Raw genomic sequence first — 26,809 nt, forward strand, 5'->3', positions numbered from 1 at the left:
TAATTCTTAATACAGCCCCCACTAAGGCAGAGGCGGAACCACACTCCCCATTTTCTGTATCACACACTCTCTGGCTGTGCAGGCTTCCAAACCCACCAAGGGAACGGTTCCTGTTCACTCGCTTCAATCAGAGAAAACCCCACCTATCCAGGCCCTGGCAAAGCCTCCGCCCATCAGGCCGTGTCCATTCACACTTTAGTTTTGACTCCGGGCGCCGCCTGGCGGCCTTTTCCGGAAGTGTCCTCCCAACTTCGGGGTCCTGAGAGCAGGGCTCCCCAACGGATATGCCTGTCTCCAGAGACACCGACTCCGCCCCTCCCCCGCGGCCTATCGAAGATTCTCAGGACAGTGATGAAGACAGTGTGGTGTGAGAGAACAGTGTGGAGTCCGGCATTTCGCCCATTGCCTCGAGGATGGCTGGATCAGGCCGTCGCCGGGCAGCCCACGACCCGGAAGTGGCAGGCTGCGCGAGGCCCCCGTTGCCCAGCGCGGGCGCCGGGGGGCGGAGTTCGGCGCCGAGGGAGACCGGGTGGCTGTGGCTCTGCCTCCGCGAGGTGGGGGCCGTCCCGGGCTCAGCCAGGCGGCCGCGATCTCCGCGGGACACCCTCCGCCGCGGCCCGAGGCGGCGACATGAGCGCCGCGGGGCTGCTGGCCCCGGCGCCCGCCCCAGCTGCAGCGCCGCCCGCCCCGGAGTACTATCCGGAGGACGACGAGGAGCTGGAGAGCGCCGAGGACGACGAGCGCAGCTGCCGGGGCCGAGAGTCCGACGAAGGTGCCTCCGGGGCTGGGGTCGGGACCGGAGGCTATGGGGCAGGGGTCAGAGGTCGCCAGAGCGCTTCAGAGCCAGGGGTCCATTTAAGACTGTCCCCGGCCCAGTGGCTCCTTTCTGGATGGCAGGGGAGAAAGGCATCCCTTGGAAGTGCACTTAGGTACGAGTGGTGCCCACCTCGGCTTCCTCGCTCGCAGCTTCTCTCCTCAAAATGCTTAGTCCCCCTGGCTCCAACCGGGGGACCCGGAATCAGCCAGGTGTCAGTATTCACTTGGCTAGTATCTGCCCCGGCGTTGCCGCCTTAAGCTCCTCAGACCCTTGTTTACCCACCTGCTGCGGAGTAGCAAGGAGTCCCCACTTCTTGGGTAGGTGTTTGGGGTAAATGAAATCCGCTCTGCCACCGAGAACTAGACGCACGGGGAGGTGGGGTTTGTTTTCAGTCCCGAGTATTTTGCGTTTGCGTTATTGCTCCTTGGAACCTCACTTCTCAATCTGGACCTTGTTTCCCTTTGGTGGGTGTGAGAGACACCCAGAAGGACTGAGGAAGGAACTAGCTGGGTGGAGGAGAAGCTAGGTAGATGCGGAAAGGGGAAGGCGAGGCCTTTGTGAGGTTGGAGTACAGTTTTCTGGCACCACGGTGGGCTGTAAAAAGCAAAAACTGCCTCGACTGCCAGGAGGTTCGTGTCACACACCCTAGTCTCTCAAGAGCCTCCGGACATAGCTGGCTAGCCCTAGACAGGACCTCTGTGAAAGCGCCTTCCCCTGAAGGAAGGGATGTAGCTTTGTGGAGACGTGGGTCCGCAACGGCCTTTCAAAACGCAGCAGCGTATGCAGAGCGGAAGGTTTGAAGGACTGATTGCATATAGTTTAATTACGGTAAAAGTCAAGGCTTCCCCAGGAATTTTTCAGTGTGAAACGCTGCATTGCTTCTAATAACCACGAGGGGGTGCACTGAAGACAAACTTGATCTCTTTTCCCTTTAGCTAGGGGCCATTGAATTCAGTTATTTGCTTAAGACCAATTTAAATACATGATAAAATGCATATATGGGGGCCTAGAGAGATGGCTCAGACTTTAGAGCACTTACTGACTTTTCAGACGATCCAGGTTTGTATGCATCACAACTGTCTGTAACTCCAGCTCCAGGGGATCCAGGGCCTTGTGACCTCTGACCTCTGGGCACCCGTCATGCAGGTGGTGCACCTACATACAGACAAAACATACACATAAAACAAAGTAAATATAATTGAAGGTGTTTTTAATTAATTAATTTTTGTTTATGTGTACTGATGTCTGTATATGAGTTTATGTGCACTTCGTGTGTACAGGTGCCCTTTAAAATCAGAAAAGATGCCAGATCCCCTTGGAACTGCAGTTAGAGGACATTATAAACCATCTGATATGGGTGTTGGAGAACCAATCCCATATCCTCTGCAAAGGTTAATGAGCTCTCTTGACTGCTGAGCCATGCGTCCAGCACAGTTTTTAAATTTTATTTAAATACAAAGTTTTGAAACATTAAAAAAATGCCGTTTTCTATTTTCTTCTGTTTTTCGAAACAGGGTTTCTCTGTGTAGCCTTGGCTGTCCTAGCCTCAAACTCTACACCTGCCTCAGCCTCCTGAGTGCTCGATAACAGGCATGTGCCACCAGGACCAGCTTTGTCTTTTTTTTTAATTTGTTACCTTGGACAGCATGTCAACTATTAGGACTGACTTTGTTGTGAGGACAGTCTCTTTACTGTATGTATCTGGTGTGTGGTGTGGGGGGTATGTGCACGCTCAGATCCTCTCTCACTCTCTCTGTTTTTAACTTTTTTATTGTCTGTGTTTATGTGATGTGTGTGGGCCCCAATCCACCATTTATTGAGGATTTTTGTTGTTGTCTTTATTTTTTGGTTTTTCTAGACAGGATTTCTCTGTGTAGCCTTGACAGTCCTGGACTCACTTTGTAGACCAGGCTGGCCTCGAACTTATATTGATCTGCCTGCCTCTGCCTCCCGAGTGGCTGGCTTAGATCCTCCCTTGACCTGTGCTCACTGTTGCTCTGTGGCCTCTGTCAGGACTACCTGTCTGGTGTGCCCTCTTTTCTCACTTTACATCATATAAAAGCAAGTTCTCAGCATAAATCGAAATTTGAATGACATTTTTCTTTTTTGTTTTAACCATAAGTATGTATATGTGTGTATATGTATATATGCATATATACACACACATACATACATGTGTGTATGTAGCTATGTATACATGTATGTATATAAAACCACTTTGGGTAGAAATTTATTGTTCTTTCTGTTAATTATGCAGTCATGATACCAATCTTGATCTTAGCGGTCATTTCTTCCCTCATTTCATCCAGACACTGAGGATGCCAGTGAGACCGACCTGGCGAAGCACGATGAGGAAGACTACGTGGAGATGAAGGAACAGTGAGTAGGGCTTTGTGCCTTTTCTCTGGAATACGGAATCGGTTTAGAGTCTTCATGGGGACTCCATTTTTGACCTTGCAAAGCTGGAATGTTTCTGTAATTTCCCCGTCCATTCACATCTAACACTCTTCCTCTTAAGAGGCTCTTCCCAGGGTAGGCAAGGAGGGCCATGATGGACATGATGGGGTGGGGCGGTAAGGTGGTTATGGAATTGATGTGAAAACTGGTGTCCAGAAAAATGGTTATCTTGCAGGCCCCAGCCCTAGGTCCACATTGTAGGCAATATGCCAGGTGTCCTCAGTGTCCTGGGAATCCAGGGGAGCCAGGACTGGAGCAGGCTGCTGCCTCTTCTTGCCACACTGCCCTGTTTGCTGTCACACACCTTCACCTAAGCCCTTCCTTTGTCTTCAGCCATCGTTGTATGTTGCCCAGAGAAGCTAAAGCCCTGTTTTTTTTTTTTTTTTTTTTTTTTTTTGACGAAGTGGGGGAGTTTTGTGACCAGGCTGGCCTCCCAACTCCCAGAGTGCTAGGATTCATGGTGTGCACCATTACACCTGGCCTTCCTTTTTATTTTTTATTTTATTTTATTTTATTTTATTTTATTTTATTTTATTTTATTTATTTTAAAGAAAAACACACCACCAACCACCACCAAGAAACAAAATCCAGAGTCTTGCCATGTTGCCGGTTGCTCTCAAACTTTTGTCCTCCTGCCTCAGCCTCCCAAAGGTGGGACTGTAGGTGCACACGGCTGTACCATCCCCTACCTTGTTCCGTGCCCAGATGGAGAAAGTGGGTGGTGTGGGGCGTATTTGAGATAGGGTATCACCCCATGCTTCAGGCTCATCTGGAAATCATTTTGTTACATTGACCTCATCACAGTCCTCCTTCTTCATTCTCCCAAGTGCCAGATTACAGGTCCCGAGGCACCCCCCCAGTTTTCAGGAAGCAGTGGCTGGGATGTATTTCGAGGCTCTTGGTTTTGGACCCTTGAGCTCCTATAGGCCAGGTGGGCCCACATTTCTTCCCTCTAAATTCTCCTTTCAAATGTGCATGGCCATCTCTGGAATCTGTCATTTTCAACCCAAAGGAACAACTCAGCCAGGTATGGCTGCTGCTGGTGAAATAATTCATGTGTGTGTTCTTATTTGCACCCGAAACTCTGTGTGTTCTTTCTACTATGCTAACATTTATTTATTTATTTAGTATGCAATGTTCTGTCTACCTGTAGACCTCATGCTAGAAGAGGGTATCAGAGTTCATTATAGATGGTTGTGAGTCACCATGTGGTTTCTGGGAATTGAACTCAGGACCTCTGGAAAAGCAGCCAGTGTTCTTAACCTTTGAGCCATCTCTCCAGCCCTTGTGCTAACTTTTTACTGGTTGAGTCTGGCCTGTTTGAAATACGTTCTCACAGATTCTCTTCTCTGGATGTGATCTTAATGGATCTGGCCTCCATCCCTGCTTCCTTTTTCATTCTGTAAACATTCCCTTTCCAAAAGAGACTTGGATACAGGAATTGGCTACTCCATCTCTTGGTGGGGACTGGCTTCTGCAGACTTCTCAGAAACCTCCTGGGTGTCTGCTCCTCCCTGTCCTTGCCATGTTTCAAAAAAAAAAATTTTTTTGATCCATTTATTTTTCTTTTCTGTGCATGGGTGTTCTACCTGCATGTTCTGTGTACCATATTTGCAGTGCCCTGGGAAGCCAGAAGAGGGCATTGGATCCCCCGGAACTAGAAATACACACTACTGTCAGCTGCTTCGTAGGCGCTGGACCAGAACTCAGGTCCTCTGGAAGAGCAGCCAGCACCCTGAACCCCTGAGCCATCTCTCCAGCCCCCTTAGGAATGGTTTTGGAGATGAGCTTTTGGTCGACTGTGCCTCCTTCATACTTACTGTGTTAGACAGCTATTGTGACAAAAACAGTGCTTCTAGAGTGGTGAACCTGAGTTGTGCATCAGGGCTGACCCTGAAAGAGGAGGCTGGGAGGGTCTCACAGGCTTTTCACTGCTCTGAAGAGGGGTGTGTTTCATTGCTCTGTCCTTCTGAGGAATGAAAAGATCTTGTTAAACAGTGTTCTCTTAGGCCTTTGTTGTTGTCACTGAGAAACTGGGGATATTTCGCTCATAGAAGTGAAAGCATTGCCCTGGCGTGCTACGCCAGAAACGCACAGCTCAGAGAGACTTGCTGGTGTGTGAGGTGGCCTGTAACCCCCTGGTGTGAGAGGGGGGAACTGGCCACACTGCTTAGTGTGCTCTGTGCCCTCGCCCCGCGGGGGCTGCAGATCTAGCCTGCATTTTGAACACCCCCTTTGGATAGAATTAGACCAGCCCCATTGCTAGATTAAAATTCCTCTGCACAGAACTTTTTTATTTTTAATTTTTTATTTTTTTTGGTTTTTCAAGACGGTTTCTCTGTGTATCCTTGGGTATACTGGACTCTCTTTGTAGACTAGACTGGCTTTGAACTCACAGAGATCTGCCTGCCTCTGCCTCCCAGAGTGCTGGGATTACAGACATGTGTGACCACACATGGCAGCATTTTAACTTTTGAGCCTGAATACACATTATTTTTGATGCTGAAAAGGCTTTAAAGTGACATGAGGATTGTGGACTTGGTGCTTACACAGCCGTGCTGTTCATAGAGACAGGCGTGCTAACAGCGCCTTCTTACTCCACCACTCACAGGCCTTGTGGAAAATACATTCTTATGGATTCTGTGCATTGTGAGGGGTTATGCTGCGCTGTACCGTGGCAGTCTGAGAGCACCTTGCAGGAGCTGGGCCTCTCCTACTATGCTGGTTCCGGGGGTAGAACTCAGGCCATTCGGGCTGGTGGCAATTCCTCCTTCCCACTGAGCCGTCTCCTCAGCCTGCGTTCACCATTCATCATTTAACTGGGATTAATATAGAAGTTTGTTTAGCCACACATAGGCATCTTAAATCCAAGTGAGCAGCATACCCGCCTGGTCTCCTCGGTCCACCCCAGCTTACCTGGGACTGTAGGGGCTTCTCGCTGCCGGCTGCTCTCACTTTTGCACAGTTGACCAGTTTTCCCAGGGACAGACACCCACTGTGCTTCAGTGCAGGGCAGCTCTCTCTGGGATCCCTTCCACCTCGAACCTCCTCGTCAGATTCCCCTTCTGTGCCCCGAAGACCACCAGTTGCATCTCCAGGACAGCCTGGTCCTGCTTGTGAGCTGAGTCCTTCCTCTCTTATAGGATGTATCAGGACAAACTGGCATCTTTGAAGAGGCAGCTGCAGCAGCTGCAGGAAGGTAGGTGTGTGACTGCTGTGTGCAACTTCTGTGTGGGACAGCCCTGCAATTCTGTGCTTCCACAGTGCCCTGCGCTGCAAGTCCTTGAGGTCTATGCTTTACTTTTCTCTGGGAATGTGAGTCAGGGTTGAGTCTGGCTCGTTTTAGCCATCTGTACATGTGCTGTTGTCTCTTCTCAAGGAGTGAGTTTCTGACTTCCGTGTCTCACTCTTTGCAGTTGGGAACAAATCCTTGATCTGAGGTTTCCCTTGTGGCCTTAGGACATAGATTGGAGACCACCATGTCTAGGATAGACTAGGGGTATTGTGGGTCAGCAAGATGATGCCAACCCTCATGCCAGGAGTTTGATGCCCGTAGTTCACATGGAGGGAGGAGAGAACTCACTCCAAGAGATGTCCTGTGACCTCCAGATGCATACATGTGTGTGTGCGCGTACACACACACACACACACACACACAGTTTTCCTTCAAGCCCGTGCTTTACCACACTACTCTCTCTCTTTGGTAAATAATAAGTGATTATGTCTTGCGAGTGCAGTGGCCATTAAAGGCCTGGCAGCCTGAGACTGAGAGGTGGTTCTCCAAGTTCTGTGACAAGCTTGCAACCCAGTGTCACTGCTCTCTAAGGAATATGACTTTAGGTCATGACCTATCTCTTTTCATCTATAAAGTGAAGAAAAAAGGACCTGGAGCAGAGTGTTGGCCGCAGTGTGAACCCAGTCAGTGCAGCTTCTGGTCTCTGCAGCACACTGTAGGGTCCTTGTCAGCACAACTGCTCTCCCGTGGGTGTCTCCTTGTTGGGAGGTGTGTTCCTGGGCTCTGGTCCTCCACTGGCGACAGTATCAGCAAGCACTTCCTACAGATGGGGGCTCATGATAGCTGCCTCAGGGAGAGATGGATGAACAGAGGTTTAGGATCTGCACCTGTATCATCTGACTGCTATGAGCCACATGACTAAGTCATGTTGAATTGAATAAAATTACTCATCGGGTTCCTCCATTGTAGTGATCAAGTTTTAGTGCTGAAGCAGCCCACACTGGCCGCTGTTTTGGACATTATAGAGCGAGAGTTTTCCTGAATAGCCTTGACCTAGACCTCACTGCAAGAGGATGAGCCTTCTCCAAGACAGTGAGGCCCATTGTCTTAGACTGTGGGACCCAATTGTCAGCGTCACCTGGGTATCTGTGCCCTTTTCCTTGCCCTCACTCCCTGGAGGAAGGCAAGATGGGAGGGGGAGCTGCAGTGGTCTCTGGTGCTAGAAAGTGACTTAGGAGACATATGCAAAGGGGGCTGATTTTCTTAGTCACTCTGTGCTTTGTGACTCCCCCGTCAGGTACGTTACAGGAATATCAGAAGAGGATGAAGAAGCTGGACCAGCAGTATAGAGAGAGGATCCGGAACGCAGGTGGGTGCTCCAGCACGCACATGGCACCTGCACGCTTTCCACTTGTCCAAGCTGGTAGAATGCGAAGAGTTTTCTCCGTAACGCACCCGAGTCTTCCCCTGGGGGAAAGGTGAGGGGAAGTCTTTGTCACATGGAGTTGCTCACCTGTCCTCCAGGAGTCAGGGCAGCCCCTGTGGTTGTTGTTCCTGTGGTAGAAGAGGCTGGAGTTCACATGCCTTGGTTAGCTTGTCTGTACCTGAGAAAGGGGTTGTGGCCTTGTGGCCGCCACGTGTTTTAAGCATGTAGTGGCATGGAATTCTATTGGTCTGCTGTACACAGTGTTTGTCACTTTGAGCAGTGTGAAATCACCAACACATTGTGCATGGCTTTAGGAAACTCACCATTTCACTGGCCAAAGGTACTTACCTCCACAAAACTACCTCCGTAAAATTAAGGAACGAGGGAGTTAAGGAACCATGCAGCAGGCTCCTATACCCACAGTTCACTGGGTTGGAGTGACAGTAGCTTCCAGGATGAGTGGCTTGTTTGCTCTGAATGCCTTTCATTAGACTTAATGTCTGGGCTCTTAGCATGAATCCTGGAAGTCTGAAAGCTCCATGGAGTGTGTGTGAATGTGCTTTTCACAGGCAAATGGGTCTGTAGTATATGAGACTTGCAAAAAAACCATGAACTTATGAAATCCAGAAGTTTCTGGTTTGCCCATAATTTTTGTTGACCAAGTGTAGTAGGCCCATACTTCACCTGGAAAGACAGGCAGTCCCAGATACGTTTTGTGTCACTTGCTGTCTTTACTAGAGCTTACAGCATCTTGGTGGGGATACTAGTTTGTATTTAGAGGAACAGAACTGATAGAATGCATCTTTATGTTCAGAAAGTGCTCTTAGAGTGGCTTGTGGGCTGTGGCCCAGCTAGTCCAACAATGGCTGTCTTCCACTGGAAAGTATGAGAATCCAGTAGTTGTTCCAGGCTGGATGTCTGAGCTGGTCTTCTGTAGACGCTGGAATCTGCAGGAAGTAGGCTCTAATGCCATAAAAGGAATGGACTTGTCAGTGAGAATGAGGGCAAACAGGCAAAAAGAGCAAGCTTCCTTCTTCCATGTCCTTTATAGAGGCTGCACTAAAAGGTATGGTCCAGATTAAAGGTGGATCTTTCCAACCCAGAAGATCTGGATTAAAGGTGTGTCTTCCCACTTCAAATGACTTAACGATTCCTCACACATGCACCCATCCACTTAGGCTTCAGTTAATTCCAGGTGTAGTCGAGTTGGTAACCAAAAATAGCCATCTCATAGGTAGACAGTTAATAGTTGTCTGGCACACAGTAGGCATTAAGAAGCTCAGAGTAGGGCTTGATGAATTTGGGTCTGTCAGGGAAGGCCTCAGGAGCAGGCTGCCTTGCATCCAGAATTTGAGAGCCGAGCGTTAAGCCCTAGCTGAGTCTGACCCTTGTCCTCTGGAGTTTCTGGAGAGGGCCCTGCCTTGTCATGCATATACCCACTTGGAAAGCTTCCACATGGACGCTGCCTCTACAGTGGGTACAGTAGGTCTCGAGGGGCTGTCCTACAGGGTGGGCCTGAGTGTAAGGCCAGCTTTGCATTGAGTCAGGCTAGGGGGCTAAAACTGCCCGAGCCTCTCAGTGGATCCTGACGCCTATATCTGGAAAGATGGTGGCCTGGCGAATCTAACTGCACTTTTCTCTCTTTCAGAGCTCTTCCTCCAGCTGGAGGTAAGTACCCAGGGGTCTTTTGGGTTTACAGGCTCCTGCCTCTGAGGCTGGGGGTTCTGACTGTCTGTCTGCTGGCTTTTCCTTCTGCCAGCAGGTGTACTATTTGGGAAGTGTCACCACTGTTCACTCGGTTAGGGGTGCTTGGTGTCTGCTCAGACCTCCCATCCGTTCATGAGTGTTGTACAGTCACTCCTGACCACATGGGGTTAGGGTGCCGCCCCTTCTGTTTCCTTGTTTTTTTTTTTAATTTAAAATTTATGTGTATGTGTGTCAGTGAGAGAAGGCCACATGTGTGTTGGTGCCTCTGGAGGCCAGAAGAGGGTGCTGAATCCCCTGATGCTGGAGTTACAGACAGTTGGAGCCACCCAGTGTGGGCGCTGGGACCCTGCAAATCCTTTGGAGGAGCAGCAAGCTTCCTTCCCCACTAACCCATCTCCCTAGCTCACCGCCTGTCCGTAGATCTTCACCTCACATCACGACCATTTGAAGCATCTCAGGACTATACCTGGTGGTTTGCTAGTGGTTCCCCCATAGCCCTGTCTCTGAGTTGGCTCCATAGATCTGTCTTGTTTTGGGACCTCACAGGGTCGGAAGGCAAAATGGAGTTAACGTTTCCTTTCATGTCACAGACAGCTTCGTGCTGTGGTGCTGAGACAGGGACCTGTTTTTTGAGTGACAGCTGCTCCTGGGGCCTAGAGGGCGTAAGGGATGATTTTCGGTTTGTCAGATTCACACTGTTGGAAGGCATTTTTTCTTTCTTTCTTTTTTTTTTTTAAGACCTTTTTACTCAAATCAGTTCGGCGCACATAGTTACCACCAGGCAGAGCATGCGCTCCAGCCACACAGCCCACAGTCATCACCAGGACATGGGTGAGCTTTCACAAGCGGGCTATTAGGCAGGTTTTATTTTATTAATAGCTTAATTTTGATGCTTGAGTACTTGAGGGTTCAGGAGCCCAATGAATGGTCTATGGTTGCTTTTGTTCTTAGGATCAAACATAATAGCATGCTGTCTGGCTTCAGTATCATGTAATTAATTTTGAATGCAGAAACTTCATCTGGAATGGGCTGTTTTTACTTGAAACTGTGTCCTTCCAAAAGGGACCTCTTGCTCTCTTGGGGAGACTCGAGTTCTGTTTTGACGTTAAAGCCTCACACTCATGGGGGGAGGGTGGTGCTGTGCCTTGGAAGTGAGTGCTGTTCCATGGCTGGGTTTGGGTCCCCTGGTCCCGTGGGGCTTTGTGGGTGAAATGAGGTCTCAGGCTTTCTCTCCTCCTGCGGTCAGAGCTAACCTCGGGCTGGTGCCCCTGGCCATGCTGCCCCAGCCTCCATCTCTGTTTTGATCAGACTGAACAGGTGGAAAGGAACTATATTAAAGAGAAGAAGGCAGCGGTGAAGGAGTTTGAAGACAAGAAAGTCGAGCTGAAGGAGAACTTGATTGCTGAGCTCGAGGAAAAGAAAAAGATGATTGAGAATGAAAAGCTTACGATGGAGCTGACTGGAGGTACAGATGCCCCTGGGTCCTGGGGACGGCCCTCCTCACTGCTCTCCTGCCTGGCAGCAGGGCATAGCCAGATTCCTGACCACATCAGCATCGCACCTCCACCCTGCACCAACTGGGGACTTCAGTCCGGCTGCTTAGCTTCTTCTTGTGGAGGGTTAGATCCCACCTCATCTCTGGACTAAGTGCCCAGGTGTTGGCACACGACCCGCAGGCCACGTGCTCAGCAGCAGTTGCAGGCTCTGGCCTGCACTTCTGAATTTCTTACCAGGGCCACCTGGAGACTGCAACAATTAGACAAGGAACATTGTCCTCAGATGGCAAGAGGAAGGTAGCTTTGCTTCTTCTGTGCTGTGGCTCTCTTTCCCCAGGCAGTGCTGGGAAGCTCAGAACCCGTGATCCCTTCAAGGTAGTGGAGCTTAGCACTCACTTCCAAGGCATAGCACCGCCACCCTGAGCAACTAAAGCACATTTTGGGACTCTAGTTCCACCCTTCCAGCTGGGATCTGGTCATATGCAGGTTGCTCAGAGGGTCCCAGATGGGGGAAGCAGTGCGGGTGTCTCCCGTTGCCATCTGCAGACTGTGGGTAACTCACAGGACGGTGCACAGCACTGGCAAGAACCAGCAGTTAGAACTTGGTTAGAACTTGGCAGGGACTATGCTGCCAGTCAGCACAGAGTTTGCCACATGGCTATGTAGGTGGCGCACACCCCGAAACTTAATCTTCATCGTTGTGAAGAAGGTTCTGGGGCACTGGGATAGCTGATTTTAACAGGGCTCCATAGGACATGTGTGTTTCCATGGAAATCCTTGGAGCTGACTTTGGGTCAGAAACTAGGTAGTTACAGCTCGTGTGCCCCTCTGTGTCTGTGCTGTGAGCCAGCTTGGCCATCCACTGCCACAGGCTGACTTCTATCCACAGGTCCCCGATGACGGTGAGGCAGTGTTTGCTGGGGTTGGTGAGGGGAGCTAGACCTTTAAAAACCTGCTCAGGGCTTGTCAGGAGCAGTGAGCTCTTGAGGGCATGAGTGTGGCTTGAGTGCCAGAGTGGTGTCTTCAGGCTGCACCGCTTCCCGGTCATAGGGCAGTGTTGGTCAGGCATTACCGCCTTGTCGGGTACTAGAAAAAAACACATGTTGTTTTCTTGATGGTGGTTGTGACTGGCATTGACTCCTCATCGCTCTCTGCTGGAGCCTCCAGCTGTTCAGGAGCCTCCATTAGGCTACTAGGAAATCCTGTCCTAGAGCTGCTCCCACTCCATCTGCAGGGAAGGACATACTCACCTTATGTGTGCTTCGGTGTGCTAGTTACTGACAAGTAGCAGGCACTGGCCAGGCGGTTTTATAGCCAGCTTCTGAACTAAGACAGGAGACAAAAAGACAAATAAAGGCAGGGAAATCATCTGTAATGCAATAAAGTAGAAGCGTTTAAAGACATCCATAGGTATAAATGTCTTTCCTCAGGTCATCCGGTACCTTGGTGTGGGGAGCACTGCCAAGGTAATGATGGAGGGTGGGAGGGAAGGCACTGAGGCTGGAAGGATAATGGGCCTTCTGCAGTTGGGGCTTCTGTGGTGTCAGATAGATGGAGACAAGTCAACTGACTTGTTTTGCCTCTGGATTGGTGCCTAGAGCCACTGCTTCCAGCTCTGTCCAGAGAGGAGAGGCCCACGCCTTTTCAACCTGGAGATTTCTCTTAAAAAGTAGATGAGAGGTTGGTGTAAAGGCCATGAGGAGCAGGTGGCCCGGAACACCTGCTCTGTCTAGCAGGATCACTTAGGAACTGGGATCCATGTGCTTAGCAGGAGGTAGTCCGCATCCTCAGCCTCCTGGGGACTCCAGAGGCTAATTGCTCATGCAGTGCTGTGTGCTGCGCTGGAAGCCAAGCTGGGCTGGGCCAGCTTTCTTGTGAAAACTCAGGTCACCTGGGGGCTGCTGAGGGTCTGGGGGCGGGGCCTTTCCTACCCCCAGGGCCTGCCCATGGGCTGTTGGGCCACTCTCTGGTTTGGCAGAGTGAGCCGAATGTGAACCTTTGATGTGGAGGCCAGGGCTGTGAGCGACACAGATGACCAGAGAGAGCCTCATGCTCTTTATCAGGAATGTTACCTTTTTTTTTTTTTCCAAGATTTATCTTAGTGAGGGTGCACACACTTGTGCCACATGCCTGCAGTTGCTTGCAGAGCCTGGAGGAGAGCACCAGATGGCTTTAGAGCTGGAATTGCGGTCAGTTCTGAGTTGACTGAAATGAGAGCTGAACCTGTGTCCTCTGAAGGAAGAGGACTCTTAGGCACTGAGCCCCTCTCCAGCACAGGCTTGATCATTTTTAATTTGCCTTTCCTTTCAGTAATCAGCCATTTTGTTGCTACACTTGCTCACTGGGGTTTCGTCTAACACTGAAACCCCTGTTGGAAGTTACTCATAATCTCAATAAAACCCATGATCTAGGAAATACTGGCTTTGTAGCTGGCCCTGTGAGTGATCATCGTGTCAAGGTAGACATCTGTTGCCTCCTGTGAGGTCATGAGCCCACCTGCCTGTGCAGGCTCACTGGCTGGGAAGAGCCCCGCTCCATCACAGGCCTCTTCCTGTGGGGCATTGTCTTGCCTGGTGAGGGGTGGTGGAATATTTGGACGGTTGACTAGCGCAGGACAGGTACCCGGCATCTGGCAAATGTAGCGTCATTTAGCTGCACAGCTTCACTTGATTTGGGCGTCATTTTCCAGGTTTATAAATGGCAGAACTGAATCAGAAGTCAGGCTCTTGCCCTAAGTCCCCAAAGGACCTAGCTTCTACTTGAGCCAGTCTGCCTGTCTTCAAGTCTGTTCTAACTATGTTAGGCAGGCTACTTCCACTCCACTGAGTCAGGAAAGTCTGGCTGCTGGCTGGCTGGGCAGTTCTGGAGGAGACGGTATCTGGATAGTTCCCAGACGACTGAGCTGCCACACCTTCCAGGTTCAAGGCGAAATAAAGATTTGACAGGGCTTGCTTTAATGTGGTTGTAATAGGCAGCACCTAATATTCCAGCGAAAGGGGCTTTGGAAGTCATGGCAAAGACTGCAGAAAGATATCTGCCCAGAGACGGGGCAGGGGTTCAGGTGACCTGATGTGGGGCTAGCGGGCTCTATCTAAATGTCAGCCCCTTATCCTGGGCAATTTTAGTCTCTTGGAGATTGGTGTCTTTGTTCCCACTGTGGTTCATCCTCAACACTTGATGTTGACGCTTGTGACCTGCTTTCACCTCTGTTTTGGTCACCCCAGCAGCAGTGATTTGTGATGGTGTGGGTGAGCCTCCAGCTACTACAGAAGGACAAGGCTGTGCTGCTCCAGTGGGGCTCAGTGTCACTCCTGTGTGCTACAAGCCTGAAATCATTGCAGCTGTTCTTTTCCCCAAAAGTCTCAGGTCCTAGAGACTGCTTTGAAATGCTCAATGTTATGTACTTAACTGTAGTCACTACTGTGCGTGCAGTAGGACCAGAACTCATTCCCCTCATTGAGCTGGAACTTGATAGGACCTTTCTTCCATTACCTCCTTCTTTCCCCAGCTACTTCCCTTTCTTCCCCTTTTCTCTCTCCCAGCCTCTGCTCAGCCCTTTGTCTGTCTGCCTCTGCTTCTTTGGGGTTAGCTCACTCCCTTAGAGTCCACTTAGGAAGGAGATGGGTGATCTTCCTTTATGGCTAAAGTACGGTAAAGGAAAGTTTGAACTGCAGCTGGGGAGGGGCAGGAAGTGAGAACAGCCTAGGGGGTCCAGAACAAAAGGCAGTTAGTTGCCGTTATTGTAGTAATAATGTTGCCCAGAGGGGCCTTGCTAGACCACCTATTGCCCACCCGTGTCTTCAGTGTTCCCTTTGAGGCAGGCCCAGCACTGGCTGGGGTTCCTGGGTCTGGCAGATTTCCCAGTGAGTGGGTGGGTAGGAACTGGACTATTAGAAGCAGATCGGGTGGGACTCCAGGAAGTGCCTATGCCACGGAAACCAGGGAGGCTTCTAATGCAAGGCAGTTAGGTTAAGTGTACACAACTGAGACATACCGAACTGCTCAGGTGTCTTCTCAAGGCTGTCACCCTCCAGCGTCTGCGCTTCAGACCTGGGAGTTGGATTTTCGTACTGCCCAGGTTGAGCTCTCTCAGGCTCACTGGCCAAAGCTCTGAGTAGCAGCTCTTGCTAGAATTAGAAATAGAACTGCAGGCAGATTCAGACTCAGGTTCCAGGTTAGCTCCTGGAGGAGAGGACTTCCCTGTGTGGAGTCCATCCACTGCAGCTTTTTGTAGAGATGTCAGAATAAAAAGAGACCCTGTTCCCTGTCTTCATTGTATCAGTCTTGACCTCAGGTAGCTACAAAGGGAAAGAAGAGAGTTGGGTGTCTGTAAACAAAGACTTCATATAAAAACTTCGGCTGGGCCAGGGGCCTTCTCTGTCCATGAGTGCTGAGGTTCAGCACTCAGCCTCTATGAGAGCAGCAGAAATGGGGTTGCTGTCTGATCCCTAGCTTCCTTTCAGTCCCATAGCCTGTGACTGTGACTTCTCACCTTGAGGGAAAGGAGGAAGAGCTCTTAGGTCTTGAGGGTACTGGATGCTGGGATCTTGGGCTGGGGTCAGAGGCCTGACTCAGGTAAGCACAGAGCCCACAGTCTGGGATGGGCATCTGGCTGGGTTGTGCATAGACTAAGCATGCTTAGTCACAAAGCTGGGATGGGGTGGCTGTGGGACAGACACTTGGAACTACAGGGACACCAGCTGGCCTCAGCGGCAGTCAGATAGATTCACCCCTTCCATTCGGTCACAGATTCTATGGAAGTGAAACCCATCATGACCAGAAAACTACGGAGGCGACCAAATGATCCTGTTCCCATTCCAGACAAGAGGAGAAAACCGGCTCCTGATATCCTTTTGCGCCAAGCTTGAGTCAAGCAAATCCCTTGCTTATCAACTAATCAATTTATAGTGTATACAGGGCCGTAATCCCACAAAACTGTAGTAAATTATTGGATGAGAAAGCATATGTAAAACATTTACCCATAGGTCGGGTTGGCCATTTTGCACTGGAGCCTTACAACTATTGCTTTTTGTTGGAGAGATTTCCAGAAAATGGTTATGTAGAACGTATTCTGTTGGAAGCAGCCTTGTTTTAACACTCCCTTCAAGCTAAGGGTAACTTATGATGTAGATTGAGGACAGCACTGCCTGCTGTGGTCCCAGTTACCCACTTCTGCACTTCTGGGCTGCAGACTGCCGTGGTCTACCAGTTAGTGTCTCTACACTAGTGGGTTGTGGACTGTACTAAAAGTAGGTAAGGTGTTTCTGGAAAGAGGCTGGATAGCTATAGATGTGGCCAGCATGGATCAGCTGTCTCTGTCCCTCTTGAGGAGATTAATATGTAGCTGTTTTTCAGAGTGGTTCTGTATTTTGTGTGCCACCAGCAGAGGGCATTGCTTCAGGCCCTGTTCACCTTCACAGCATGATTTAAGCCACCGTGAGACTAGTCTTTCCCTGTATGTCTGGAAAGCTTCAAATTTGGGAGCAGAAGTGTTTTCTAAGCTGAGGTTAGATTGTCACTTTACTTTCCTGTGCTCTCAGCACTGCCAGCATCTAATGAACAGCTTTCCTTCCCCTCTGAGCAGTTTGTATGGTGGGGCATAGTGAGTTCTTCTCTGTGCCTGCTGACTGTTAGCATGACAGTCAACTTTTTAAAGAGGCAAGTTCTTCCCTTGAAAACAGAATTTATGTAGCCCAGGCTTTGCCAGTTCCAAAGCCTGTGTCTCCTTGGAAGCCATGTGATTCAGGCATGTTCCTTTAACTCTCAGCACCTCAGCTAAACTATTTGTTAACAGATGAGCAGATCATGGAGGATCTGAGAACGCTAAACAAGGTACAACTGGATGTTTTTGATGCATTTGAAAGCTCACACTTGTTGTAATTTCCTTTGTCACTTCGTTCCCCTGTTACTTGTTAAAGTTACCATGACATCTCTGACACTTTAAGTTGCTTTTAAGATGATTTTCGCTGAGACTTTTTTGTTGTTATTCTTCCTACAGCTTAAGTCACCCAAGAGACCAGGTGAGTGCTTGCTGCCATTGCCAGTCTTTGTTTCCTGTCATTGGAACAGCGTAGGTGGGGTTTGCAAGAGTAAATTACTCATTATTTGACTGCAAGAAGTCATGGAAAGCCAAGGAATCATAAACATGTCTCTCCCAAGTTGTATCTTTAGAGCCAGCTGTGATGTCTTGTCTTTCCCTTAGGATCTATCATAAAGGAGACATTTGATTGGCTCTTGAAGCTTCCCTTCTGTGTAGGTGTTGGGTGGGCATTAGGTTCAGGTCCACGTCATGAAACCATAGGAAATTTCAGTGTGTTGGCCTTTTTGGAGCTCAGCCCTGGCATGACTAGTCAAGTGACGGTCTGGTCCCAGTGAGGCTCCAGGCTGCCCTAGTCTTCATTACTAGACAAGGCAAAGGCCCTTGAAACATTCAAGAATTTCTGAGTGAACTATGCTGATTTGGTGTCCATACTAAGTTTAGAATCAGTGTGAATGGCCTGGCAATGAGGGGCCACCAGGCTGCTGATGATGGTGTAATCCATACCAATGTGAACAGCCAGTGGTCCCTGTGAATGGACAGTGGCCCCTGTGAACGGACAGTGGCCCCTGTGAACGGACAGAGGTCCCTGTGAACAGCCAGTGGTCTTTGTGAACAGCCAGTGGCCCCTGTATGTAGTCACTATGCTCAACCCACACAATACAGTGACTTTGCCTCTAAATACAATTGAAGGACTTGTTGGTTGGGATTGTGGCCACACTGGTGCTATCAGTTACTGTGTGTCATTTTTGGGCCCCATGCTCAGGCCCAGGTTCACTGTCTGCTCGTCATCTTGTTGTCTCTGATTCCTCCAGCTTCCCCGTCCTCTCCCGAACACTTGCCTGCCACACCTGCAGAGTCTCCAGTGCAGAGATTTGAGGCTCGGATAGAAGACGGCAAACTGTACTATGATAAGAGATGGTGAGTTTGAAGAGTATGGACTGCTCATGGTGGTCTCAGAAGAACTGTTTGGAGGGTTGGGGCCGTGCAGGCTGATGATGTCTCAGTACTTTCTCACCTCAGCTCTATATATTACTTTAATTTCTTTTGGTGGTGCTAAGGCTTAAAACAACGTCCTGGAGCTCTGGCCGACTTAGAGTCTTCCCCTTGGGACTGTGAGTGCCAGCTGGTGGATGCCTCCATGAGGTCACTGAGAGCATTGTTTCTCCAAGTGTGTCCCTTGGGTGCTGACCCCTTTCTGCACCATGTTGCTGTCTGCACACTAGCATTACAGCAGTCCCTGACTAGCCAGGACAGGGCAGGTTCTCTGCTCCACCACGTCTTCTATATGCTAAAGGTTATGGGAGAAAAGGATTTTATGATCTGACCAGGTTAGGGGAGGGTACTGCTACCTAAGCCGAGCGGGCACCCCTTCTCAAAGATGCAGTTTTCTCACATCTTAGATGCTTTTTATTTGACAGGTGTACCCTTTTCTTAGGCATTCCTCTGGCTTTCAAGGTGTTCCAGGAAGTGTACATAGGACATTATATCCTAAAACACTTAGATGGAGGGTATTTGAACCATTCAGATTGCCTGTGGCTTTCACTGGAAACAATGGGAAGGAACTGGAGAGGCTCATACATTTATTCATTCAGCAAACACTGGTTAGACATCCTAGGCATTAGCTCACCACTAATTCTGCCATATTTTCAAAGGTTTTCTTTAGTTTCAATGTCCAGTGTTGCTGTTGAGTGTTCCTATGCAGGTAGACATGGCTACACCCTGACTTTCTATTGGCTGTATGGAGGAGGTGTGGGTCACTAGAGACCTGTCATTACCATTTATAATAGCTTTGTGATAACTTCTGTTTTGAGATTGTTTGTTTTTGTTTTTATTTTTTTGAGACAGAGTTTCTCTGTATAGCCGTGGCTGCCCTGGACTCACTTTGTAGACCAGGCTGGCCTTGAACTCAGAGAGATCCATGTTCCTCTGCCTCCTCCCACTGTGCCTGGCTCCATGTTATTATTTAGCCAAAAGTTAACAAAAGTGTGACCTTGTGAGTTGACTGTAGTCATGTTAGTTTATTACCTGATATGTCTAGTCATCTCTCACTATCCTTGGTGGGTCCCAGAACCTCAGAAGCCAAAATTATGATTCTCAGTTCTCTGCATAAAACTGCAGTGTGCACTTAGAAAACTAACCCTGGGGCTGAGAGGACTAAGCAGGTCGGAGTACCTTTGCAAGTTGTCTGCTGACCACACATACACATACACACAGTATTTAAAAACTAAAAGGCCCTAAGCCTATCTTTCTGTGTATTTTAAATCAGCTCCATATTTCTTATATCAACGACAATACAATATTGTGTAAATATGCCAAGCTGTTTACTTGTCAGATTCCCAGCATTAATGTCACTTTAACATGCGGGTCTTAATTTTCCGAGGCTCATGTTGATACAGTTATGTTTTTCCCCATTGGCTGAATCTGGGCTGTGGAACTTCCCATGAAGCCTGTTCCATCAAAAGCTTAGAGATGAGCCTGGGGGTTGGGGGAATGAGGGGGCGAGCAGGTCTGCCAGCCTGCTGCATGACTTCCGCCCTTGCAGAAGGTCAGTCAGTGGGTATCCTAGCTTGGCACAGTTGTTGCTTAGTTCAGTGTGCTGCCACTAGGTGGCAGGCCCTAGCTGCTCAACACTAGGGGTAAAGTGAGATTAAAAAAATGTTTGTAATAATGAAAACCAAATAACCTTTAAAGATCAGGCCCGCATGTAAGAATGGCCTTTGGGAACGATGAGATTTATGGCTAACGGTTCTACGGATCTGTGAGTCTCCCGGCCAGTGTGATATTTCAGACGGTGTTCATTTTGTAACTGTGGCCTCCACTCTTCCATCTTTCTGGACTGGGTCCTGAGACTATGAGATGTGTCTTGAAGAGGAAAATGTAGTAAAATAATTTTCTTTTTAGAAAAGAAACCCATAACGGCTGTGTGTGGTCCTCTCAGCATAGGGTCTGGTTTGAAGTGTCAGAACTCAGCATCTTCCCCATGTCAGCAGAACAGACTGGAAAAGCAGTGTCACTGAATTTTGATGTTGCTTTTGTGCTGTTAAGCACGTGTCATTTTCTTTCTGGTGCAGTGCTCTTCCTCTTTGGTTTGCACAGACAGTCCTATGGAGGTGTTGGCAGCTGGGCCTGCCCTGTCCTGCTCTTATTTCAGGGGGCTTGGGAAGTCCCATCTTGAGGTCTCACCAGCCCGGAACCAACCTGTCACTCCCATCAGGCCCGAGGTGTTGTCTCTCTGCAAGATTCCTTTGTTGTTGTTCTTTTTTCCACAGACACAGCCTCGGGCTCGGGGAGCTTCTGAGTCCTGATATCCCTTCTAGAGGTGGGGTACTTTTGCAAAGTGTCTTTCCTAGGGGCTTCAATGATGTCAGCAGGGCAGTGCAGGGCAGGGCTCCATCTTGGCACGGTCCAGCTGCATCCCTGCCTTCTTCGCTTTGGTTTCCTGCCTTCCATGTCATTTAGCTTGTGTTTGCCTTATGTTTTGATTTAGACTAATGACCCTCATGGAAGACGCTCTGAAAAGCACTGATGGCGCTGCTGGGTGTGTCTGTCTCTCTTCCTTTCCCCCCTCTCTCTGTCTACTCTCCTCCACCCTGATGGAGTTATTCCTTGCTGAGTACATTACCGCTTCTAGCTGTCACCTGACTGTGGGCCTGTTTTCAGTGTCAGTGGGACCCGTTGAGCCTCTAGAGCTGTGAGGTGGGTCAGGCTTTGGGAAATGAAGTTAATTTTATTCTGTGACTATTAGGGTTCTTGGCAGTACATAGACTTCAGTAACTTCTCCCACTCCATATCCCTCTCTTGGACCTGCCAAAAAGTAAGCACCCAGGTTTGCTAGGCCAGTGCATCTCGATCCAGAGCATTAAGGGTGTAACTGGGAGGTTAACTGGGAGGATCCAGGTCAGAGTTTCCATTAGTAAGCCAATCTGCCATACAGAGCCTCAGTCTCAGATGCTTAAAATGTTTTTTTTTTTCCCCAGCAGCTGAATCACAGCTTATACAATAAGTTAATGAGGGGAAATGTGCATTTTTACTAAATTACTAGTACTGATGTAGCTTTTTAACTTTTTTTTCCAAATACACACACACACACACACACACACACACACACACGTGAAAGCTGTGCAATAAAAAGAATACCATTCATCATTTGTGCTTTATATGTTGTATTTAGTGGAAGTTTACCCCAGTTTTTCTTTGTGCGTGTAATACACATGTACACATTTTCTCACCCACACATTACTGTCGCCAGTATTGTGTTTCCCCTCAGCTCCATACCAAGTGCACCTCAAGCTGGCGATGCTTGCGCATCACCCTGTGACCTTTGTTTTTGAAGTGTTGGAGAGGAGAACTAGAGTGGCTGAGGCTGCCTGTGTTGTTTCACAGATCTCGTTCTGTGGCGACACAATCTCCTTAGACCCCCCCTGAGTCCCAGCTTCCCTCTCTTGAAGGCTGCCATTGACTAGGATCACCGACTCCGATGCTGCAGAGAAACCAAGGGAGGTGTGTGTGGCCTCCCTCATGCTGTGCGGTGTGTGATGCAGACCTCGTGATACACATATAATGAGAGGTCTCTGACCAGCAGCAGCAGCATCCAGGCTTGGATCCAGCCAGCCTCCCATTGTTCTTCTCAGGGAGGACATTGACGAGGGAGCCCAGAAGTGCGAGAGCTCAGCTCCCAAGTCGGGTGGAGGCTGCTTAGAGCCTAGGCTGGAGCGAGTTCATAGATGGAGCCTGTGTTTGGGCAGCAGCTCTTCTATCATTGTCATGAAATAGTGCACTGAAATGTAGCACCCTGCCTGGGGGTGTGGGGGTGTGGCTTTACAACAGTTCATAGGAGCTTGAGGCTCTCTGCCATATTTGTGTAGCAGAATGAGTCAGAGGTTGTGTTCCTGGCTGTTCTGGGGCCTGGGAACAGCTAATTGCTCTCTCATCCTGTTGTTCATTTGGCCCAGCTTCTTCTTCATCCTTGGTCTTGTACTGAGCTTGGGCAAGTTGGATGTAGCTGTGCTGCAGGGCAGAGAGCTGATGCTAGGCAGAGTGAGGAGCCACTCCCTGCCACTCCGTTCCTAGCCTTCCCAGCCAGGGTGGCCAAGGCACAGTCCTTCACTCCTGCTCCTTTTGGGACTTAGGCTGTGCCTGCTTAGTGTCTGCCATGGTGGGGTTTTAATGTTCCTGTGTTGTGGACCTTGAAGCTTCCCCTCCCACCCTGCCCCAGGCTTAGTCAGTGGTCGGACACTGTTAAGTGTCTCCTGATTCTTTTTGAATGGATGGCTGAACTAAGGACTGAATGCAAAGTTCCTTCTTGTTGATGGCTTGCTTGGACAAGCAGAAAATGGGTTGCCAGACCCTTCTGTTTGTTTGGAGTGCCAGCTTCCTGCAGGGTGCTTCAGGGTGAGGCCAGAAAGTGCCACCGATCGGACATTTAAGTTTTAACTTTCTGAACTTGGTTATATAGTACCAATAGGAAATTATAGCAGGGCATGCTCGCTTGCTTAGGCCTGCAGTACAGCTACTTGGGAGGGGTGGGGTGAGTCAGGAGAATTGTATTTTCAAGACCAGCTTTGGCCTCTTAATGAGAGTGTTTCAAAATAAAAGTTCAGCAAGGCAGGCTGGGAATGTACCTCCTGGGTGGAGCACTTCCCTAGGGATACAGCTCTGTGGGGAGCACCTGCCTAGGAATGCAGCTCTGTGGTGGAGCACCTGCCTAGGGATATAGCTCCATGGTGGAGCACCTGCCTAAGGATGCAGCTCCATGGTGGAGCACTTTTCTAGGGATGCAGCTCTGTGGTGGAGTAGCTACCTAAGGATGCAGCTCCATGGTGGAACACCTACCCTGCATACAGTAAGCAGGTCCTGGGTTCAGCCTCCAGTAATGTTGAGAGAAGGTGGGTTACACAGCTCTCCAGCCTTCCCCTGAGCCTTTTATTCCTCTTCGCAGAGGGCCAAGGTTGGCTTTGTATCCATAAGATTGGAGGTCACTGGTCTCAAGGTGGAAGCCTTCTGGCTTCTGAAGCCCACGCTTTTCTTAGTTACATGTTCCTGAGACCCCTGGAGTAATGGTTTCTGTAACTGTGGTGCTTTGTTCTCCTTCCTGTCCTTCCTCATTTCTTTGTTTGTGTTCTGTTTTTGGCAGGTACCACAAGAGCCAGGCCATCTACCTAGAGTCCAAGGACAACCAGAAACTGAGCTGTGTGATCAGCTCAGTGGGAGCCAATGAGGTAGGGATCAGATTTCTTCCCTGTGAGGAGAGCACACTGCACCGAGAAGGAAGGAAAGTACCACACACAAAATGGGAAGCCCCACCCCAGACACGATGCGCAGTCCTGTCTTGTGTGGGGTGGGTCAGCACTGTTGGGAAACTGCCAGATCAGCCTCGAGCCCTCGTGCCCGCCTGAGCCAGGCCCTGCAGCTCCGAGTGCAATGGGGCCAGGGTGCCCTCCTGTGCGGCTACTGGGTTGGGAGCCACTGAGCTAACACCAGGAGAGGGAGGAAGCCAGTGTGCACTGCCACCCGGGCATATGTATTTAGAAATTCCTCTTCTACATGCCAACATACTTGATTCTTCTGTGGGGGCTAGTGGGTCACCGGGTACAAGGCCCAGCACCCAGGAAGTGCTCAGTAAATGGGTGCTGGTGTTGCTGGCCTGCAAATCCTGGCTATTCTTCCAGTCTGTCATGCCCTGCTGTGCCTCTGAACACCAAGCTGGCAGGCCTGCCTTTTGGTGCATTTCCTGCAGGATTAGATCTGCATTTAAAGCTGCTCAGTGTGCTGCCCAAGGATGCTAGGACGGCCCTAGGGCTCCCACTGACCCTTCGTTAGGAAGATGTCAGCAATGTCTCATACCATTAGAAGTTTTAAAAGTCTGAAACTTTCATAGCTGCTTTAGCTTCATCTTTTATCAGTCCACAAATGTCTGCAAAGAAATTGATTTTTATGTGTCTCCCCACTGTTAGTGATTTGTGCCAGTGCACAGTAAATCTAATGAAACTGGATTATGAAATAACTTAAGCCTCTGGTATTCTCTCAGCTTCCTGAATCGAAAATGCTCTCAAATGTGACCAGTTTGCAAAGTGATAGTTTGCTTGGAATCTGGAGTCAGCCTTAGATAAAGGAATGCCATTCTTCCCTGGGCTGGGCTTATGAGTTGCCTCTAAACCAGAGCCAGAATGGGGGTCCTCCAGAAAGACACAGTGCTCCCTAGCACGAGGCCTGTGATTATTTGGTGGGCTGCTCTGCAGAGTGTGCAGGCTTCTCTAGGACCTATGAAGACCATCACATTCTGCTGTAGAGTGTGCCAGTGTGGTCCAGTGAGCAGATGGTGATGCTGCAGCAGCTCCCAAAGAGACGAGGCCTCAGGCAGTGAAAGCTCTGCCTGGTGGTGGAGGTGCAGCCTCAGTCCTGGGAGCACCCCAGCTCTGTTTTCAGATCCACAGTCATGTACCACAAAGGTGCCCAGCCTTTGTGGGTGTGTGTGCCTAGTGGTCCAGCAAGTGGGTGACCTCTGGCTCAGCATCACTTGGGGTTAGTTTTCTATTTAAAATGGTCTTGCTGGAGGCTCAGCTTCATGCAGGGTCTCCAGCTTGCTTTGTTTTAGGCTGTTCTACATGTGTTTTTCTGTCACTCACTCATCACCTGGAACAGAAGTGAGACTGAGAATAAGCCTACAACTTGAAGCCTGAGTGGGGAAGGAGAGTTCTGTCTGCAGAGTCTGTATATGAGGGGCAGACTTTGACCCCAAACCTTGCTATAGGCCATTTAATTACCCAAGTCATGGAGAGTCAGTGAGAGGAAGAGGTACTGTGAGGCAGAGCACCCCATAGGACACCCCACAAAGCTGTTGTGAGTGAAGCACCCCATAGTATACCCATTGGGCTGTTAGGAGTTGGGCACCTGATAGTTCACCCCACAGGGTCCAAGGAACTGGTGAGGCTGGAGGACCGTCCTCAGGTCTTTAGCATTGTAAGGCTAAATGAGGGGATTTTTCTGGGGCAAGGAAAATGTGTTTACATTGATTTGAAAAGCGGTTGATTCTGAATGCATATCTCTCAGGTGTTGAAATGTAATCAGCAAGCCCAGAGTCTTGATGACTGCGGCAGAAATGGAGCTGACACTGTTAGAGGTGTGGGTGCCGGCTGAGCGTCACTGTGCTCAGGCTCCAGGAGCGGCCTCTGAAGCCATGGTGCTTAGGTGGCCACTTAAAGCAGACATTCACTGCCCTCACCCAGCCACGAGGAAGTCCCTGTCTCATTCCCGCCCTCCTGTCCCCACAGATCTGGGTGAGGAAGACGAGTGACAGCACCAAGATGAGGATCTACCTGGGCCAGCTGCAGCGTGGGCTCTTCGTGATCCGCCGGCGGTCAGCGGCTTGACTTTCTACGCACTTCCTCTTCCCTTGACCCCTTTTTCTGGAGTGGTTTTTATTTTGTTTTGTTTTCTTCTTAATAGAAAATTCTTAACTTACCGGGACTAGCTACTTGGCCTGGGACATGGAGAGCACTGTGGAGTCTTCAAGGCACTCACATGGCCGGCCACTTCCATCTCTGTACCGTTCTTTCCTGCCTCGGCTTCTTCCAGAAATCAGTCACCAGAGACTCTTGCTTTCAGGAGTATTGGCGGTTTCATCCACTTTCCTTTTATTCCTATTTTTCTTTTTCTTTTCTTTTTTATTTTATTTTTTTGTTTTGTTTATACTTGATCTTTTTTTAAAACCTCCTTTGAGTTTGAAGGGAAGCTCGTTTTAATACTTATCTTTAGATCTTTCTCCCATGAAGAGCAGCGAGTGTGTTTTCCTGTCTGATTCTGATTGGTGGATTGTGTGCCTGCTTCCCTTGTTGGGCCTAGAAGCATGGGACAGGAGAGTCCTCCTCCTGGCTCTGCCTTCTCAGAGAAATAAATGATGTGTAACATCTCATCTGCCTCCTGCTTCTACTCTGCTGACTGAGTAAGCAGAGCTCCAGCCTTCACCCTGGAGACTGCATCCAATGGATGGGCAGGGAGAGGGCATGGCGTATTCCCCAAAGTGCTGGAGTTACCTCCGGACACACCCCTCCTTGCTCAGGGTGAAAGAAGTGGTAATTTCCCAAGTTTCCATTTGTAATTCCTCTTGATCCCAGTGGCTAGAAGTATCATGTGTCCCTGTGGTGTGGGTTCTCTCTTTCTCAATGGGTGGGGTGGCATGGTGAGTATCGCAGTAACCAGTCTGTAGCTGTGCATCACTCTTGAGGTTAGACCCACTGGTGTACTGGGCTGTTTGATGCCACAGAATCCCCAGCCTCCCCTGAGGTTTGGCCCACGTTGGCAACAAGGAGAGCTTTGTTGTGTTGCAGCTGCCAAGGCTTTGTGCTGCTGGAGCTCCAGTGAAGCCACCTGTCATGGCTCTCTTTCCCCCTGGGCCAGCTATTGGAGAAATGAATCATGGGGCAGGGCAGGAGATTATTTATGCTCTAGCTGCCACCATGCCAGTTGTAAAGACACCGGTTAGAGTGACTGTCATCTCTGGGCCATCAGTAGGCTGTCCATGTCTTGGAGATCTTTACCCGTAGACCATCCATGTTGCCTCTTGACATAGACAGCCACAGTAAGCTGCTGTGCCTCACAGGAGGACTTGTACAGACCCACTGTTTTGTCAATA

At 49.5% G+C, this 26,809-nt stretch overlaps 1 protein-coding gene across 1 annotated transcript; it reads left to right on the top strand.

Annotated features, from left to right (window-relative positions):
* Window positions 1-465: 465 nt before the first annotated feature.
* Suds3 (SDS3 homolog, SIN3A corepressor complex component) lies at window positions 466-26,087 on the top strand. Its single transcript, XM_021659076.2, has 13 exons — window positions 466-772; window positions 3,127-3,196; window positions 6,418-6,473; window positions 7,807-7,878; window positions 9,584-9,603; window positions 10,951-11,107; window positions 15,888-15,983; window positions 16,909-16,970; window positions 17,137-17,158; window positions 17,991-18,096; window positions 23,312-23,396; window positions 25,449-25,534; window positions 25,624-26,087. The coding sequence occupies exons 1-13, from the start codon at window positions 631-633 to the stop codon at window positions 25,646-25,648; spliced, it is 999 nt and encodes a 332-aa protein (XP_021514751.1). The 5' UTR covers window positions 466-630; the 3' UTR covers window positions 25,649-26,087.
* The last annotated feature ends 722 nt before the right edge of the window (window positions 26,088-26,809 follow it).

The sequence above is a fragment of the Meriones unguiculatus genome, chromosome 4, assembly GCF_030254825.1.
Source record: "Meriones unguiculatus strain TT.TT164.6M chromosome 4, Bangor_MerUng_6.1, whole genome shotgun sequence".
Classification (NCBI taxonomy): domain Eukaryota; kingdom Metazoa; phylum Chordata; class Mammalia; order Rodentia; family Muridae; genus Meriones; species Meriones unguiculatus.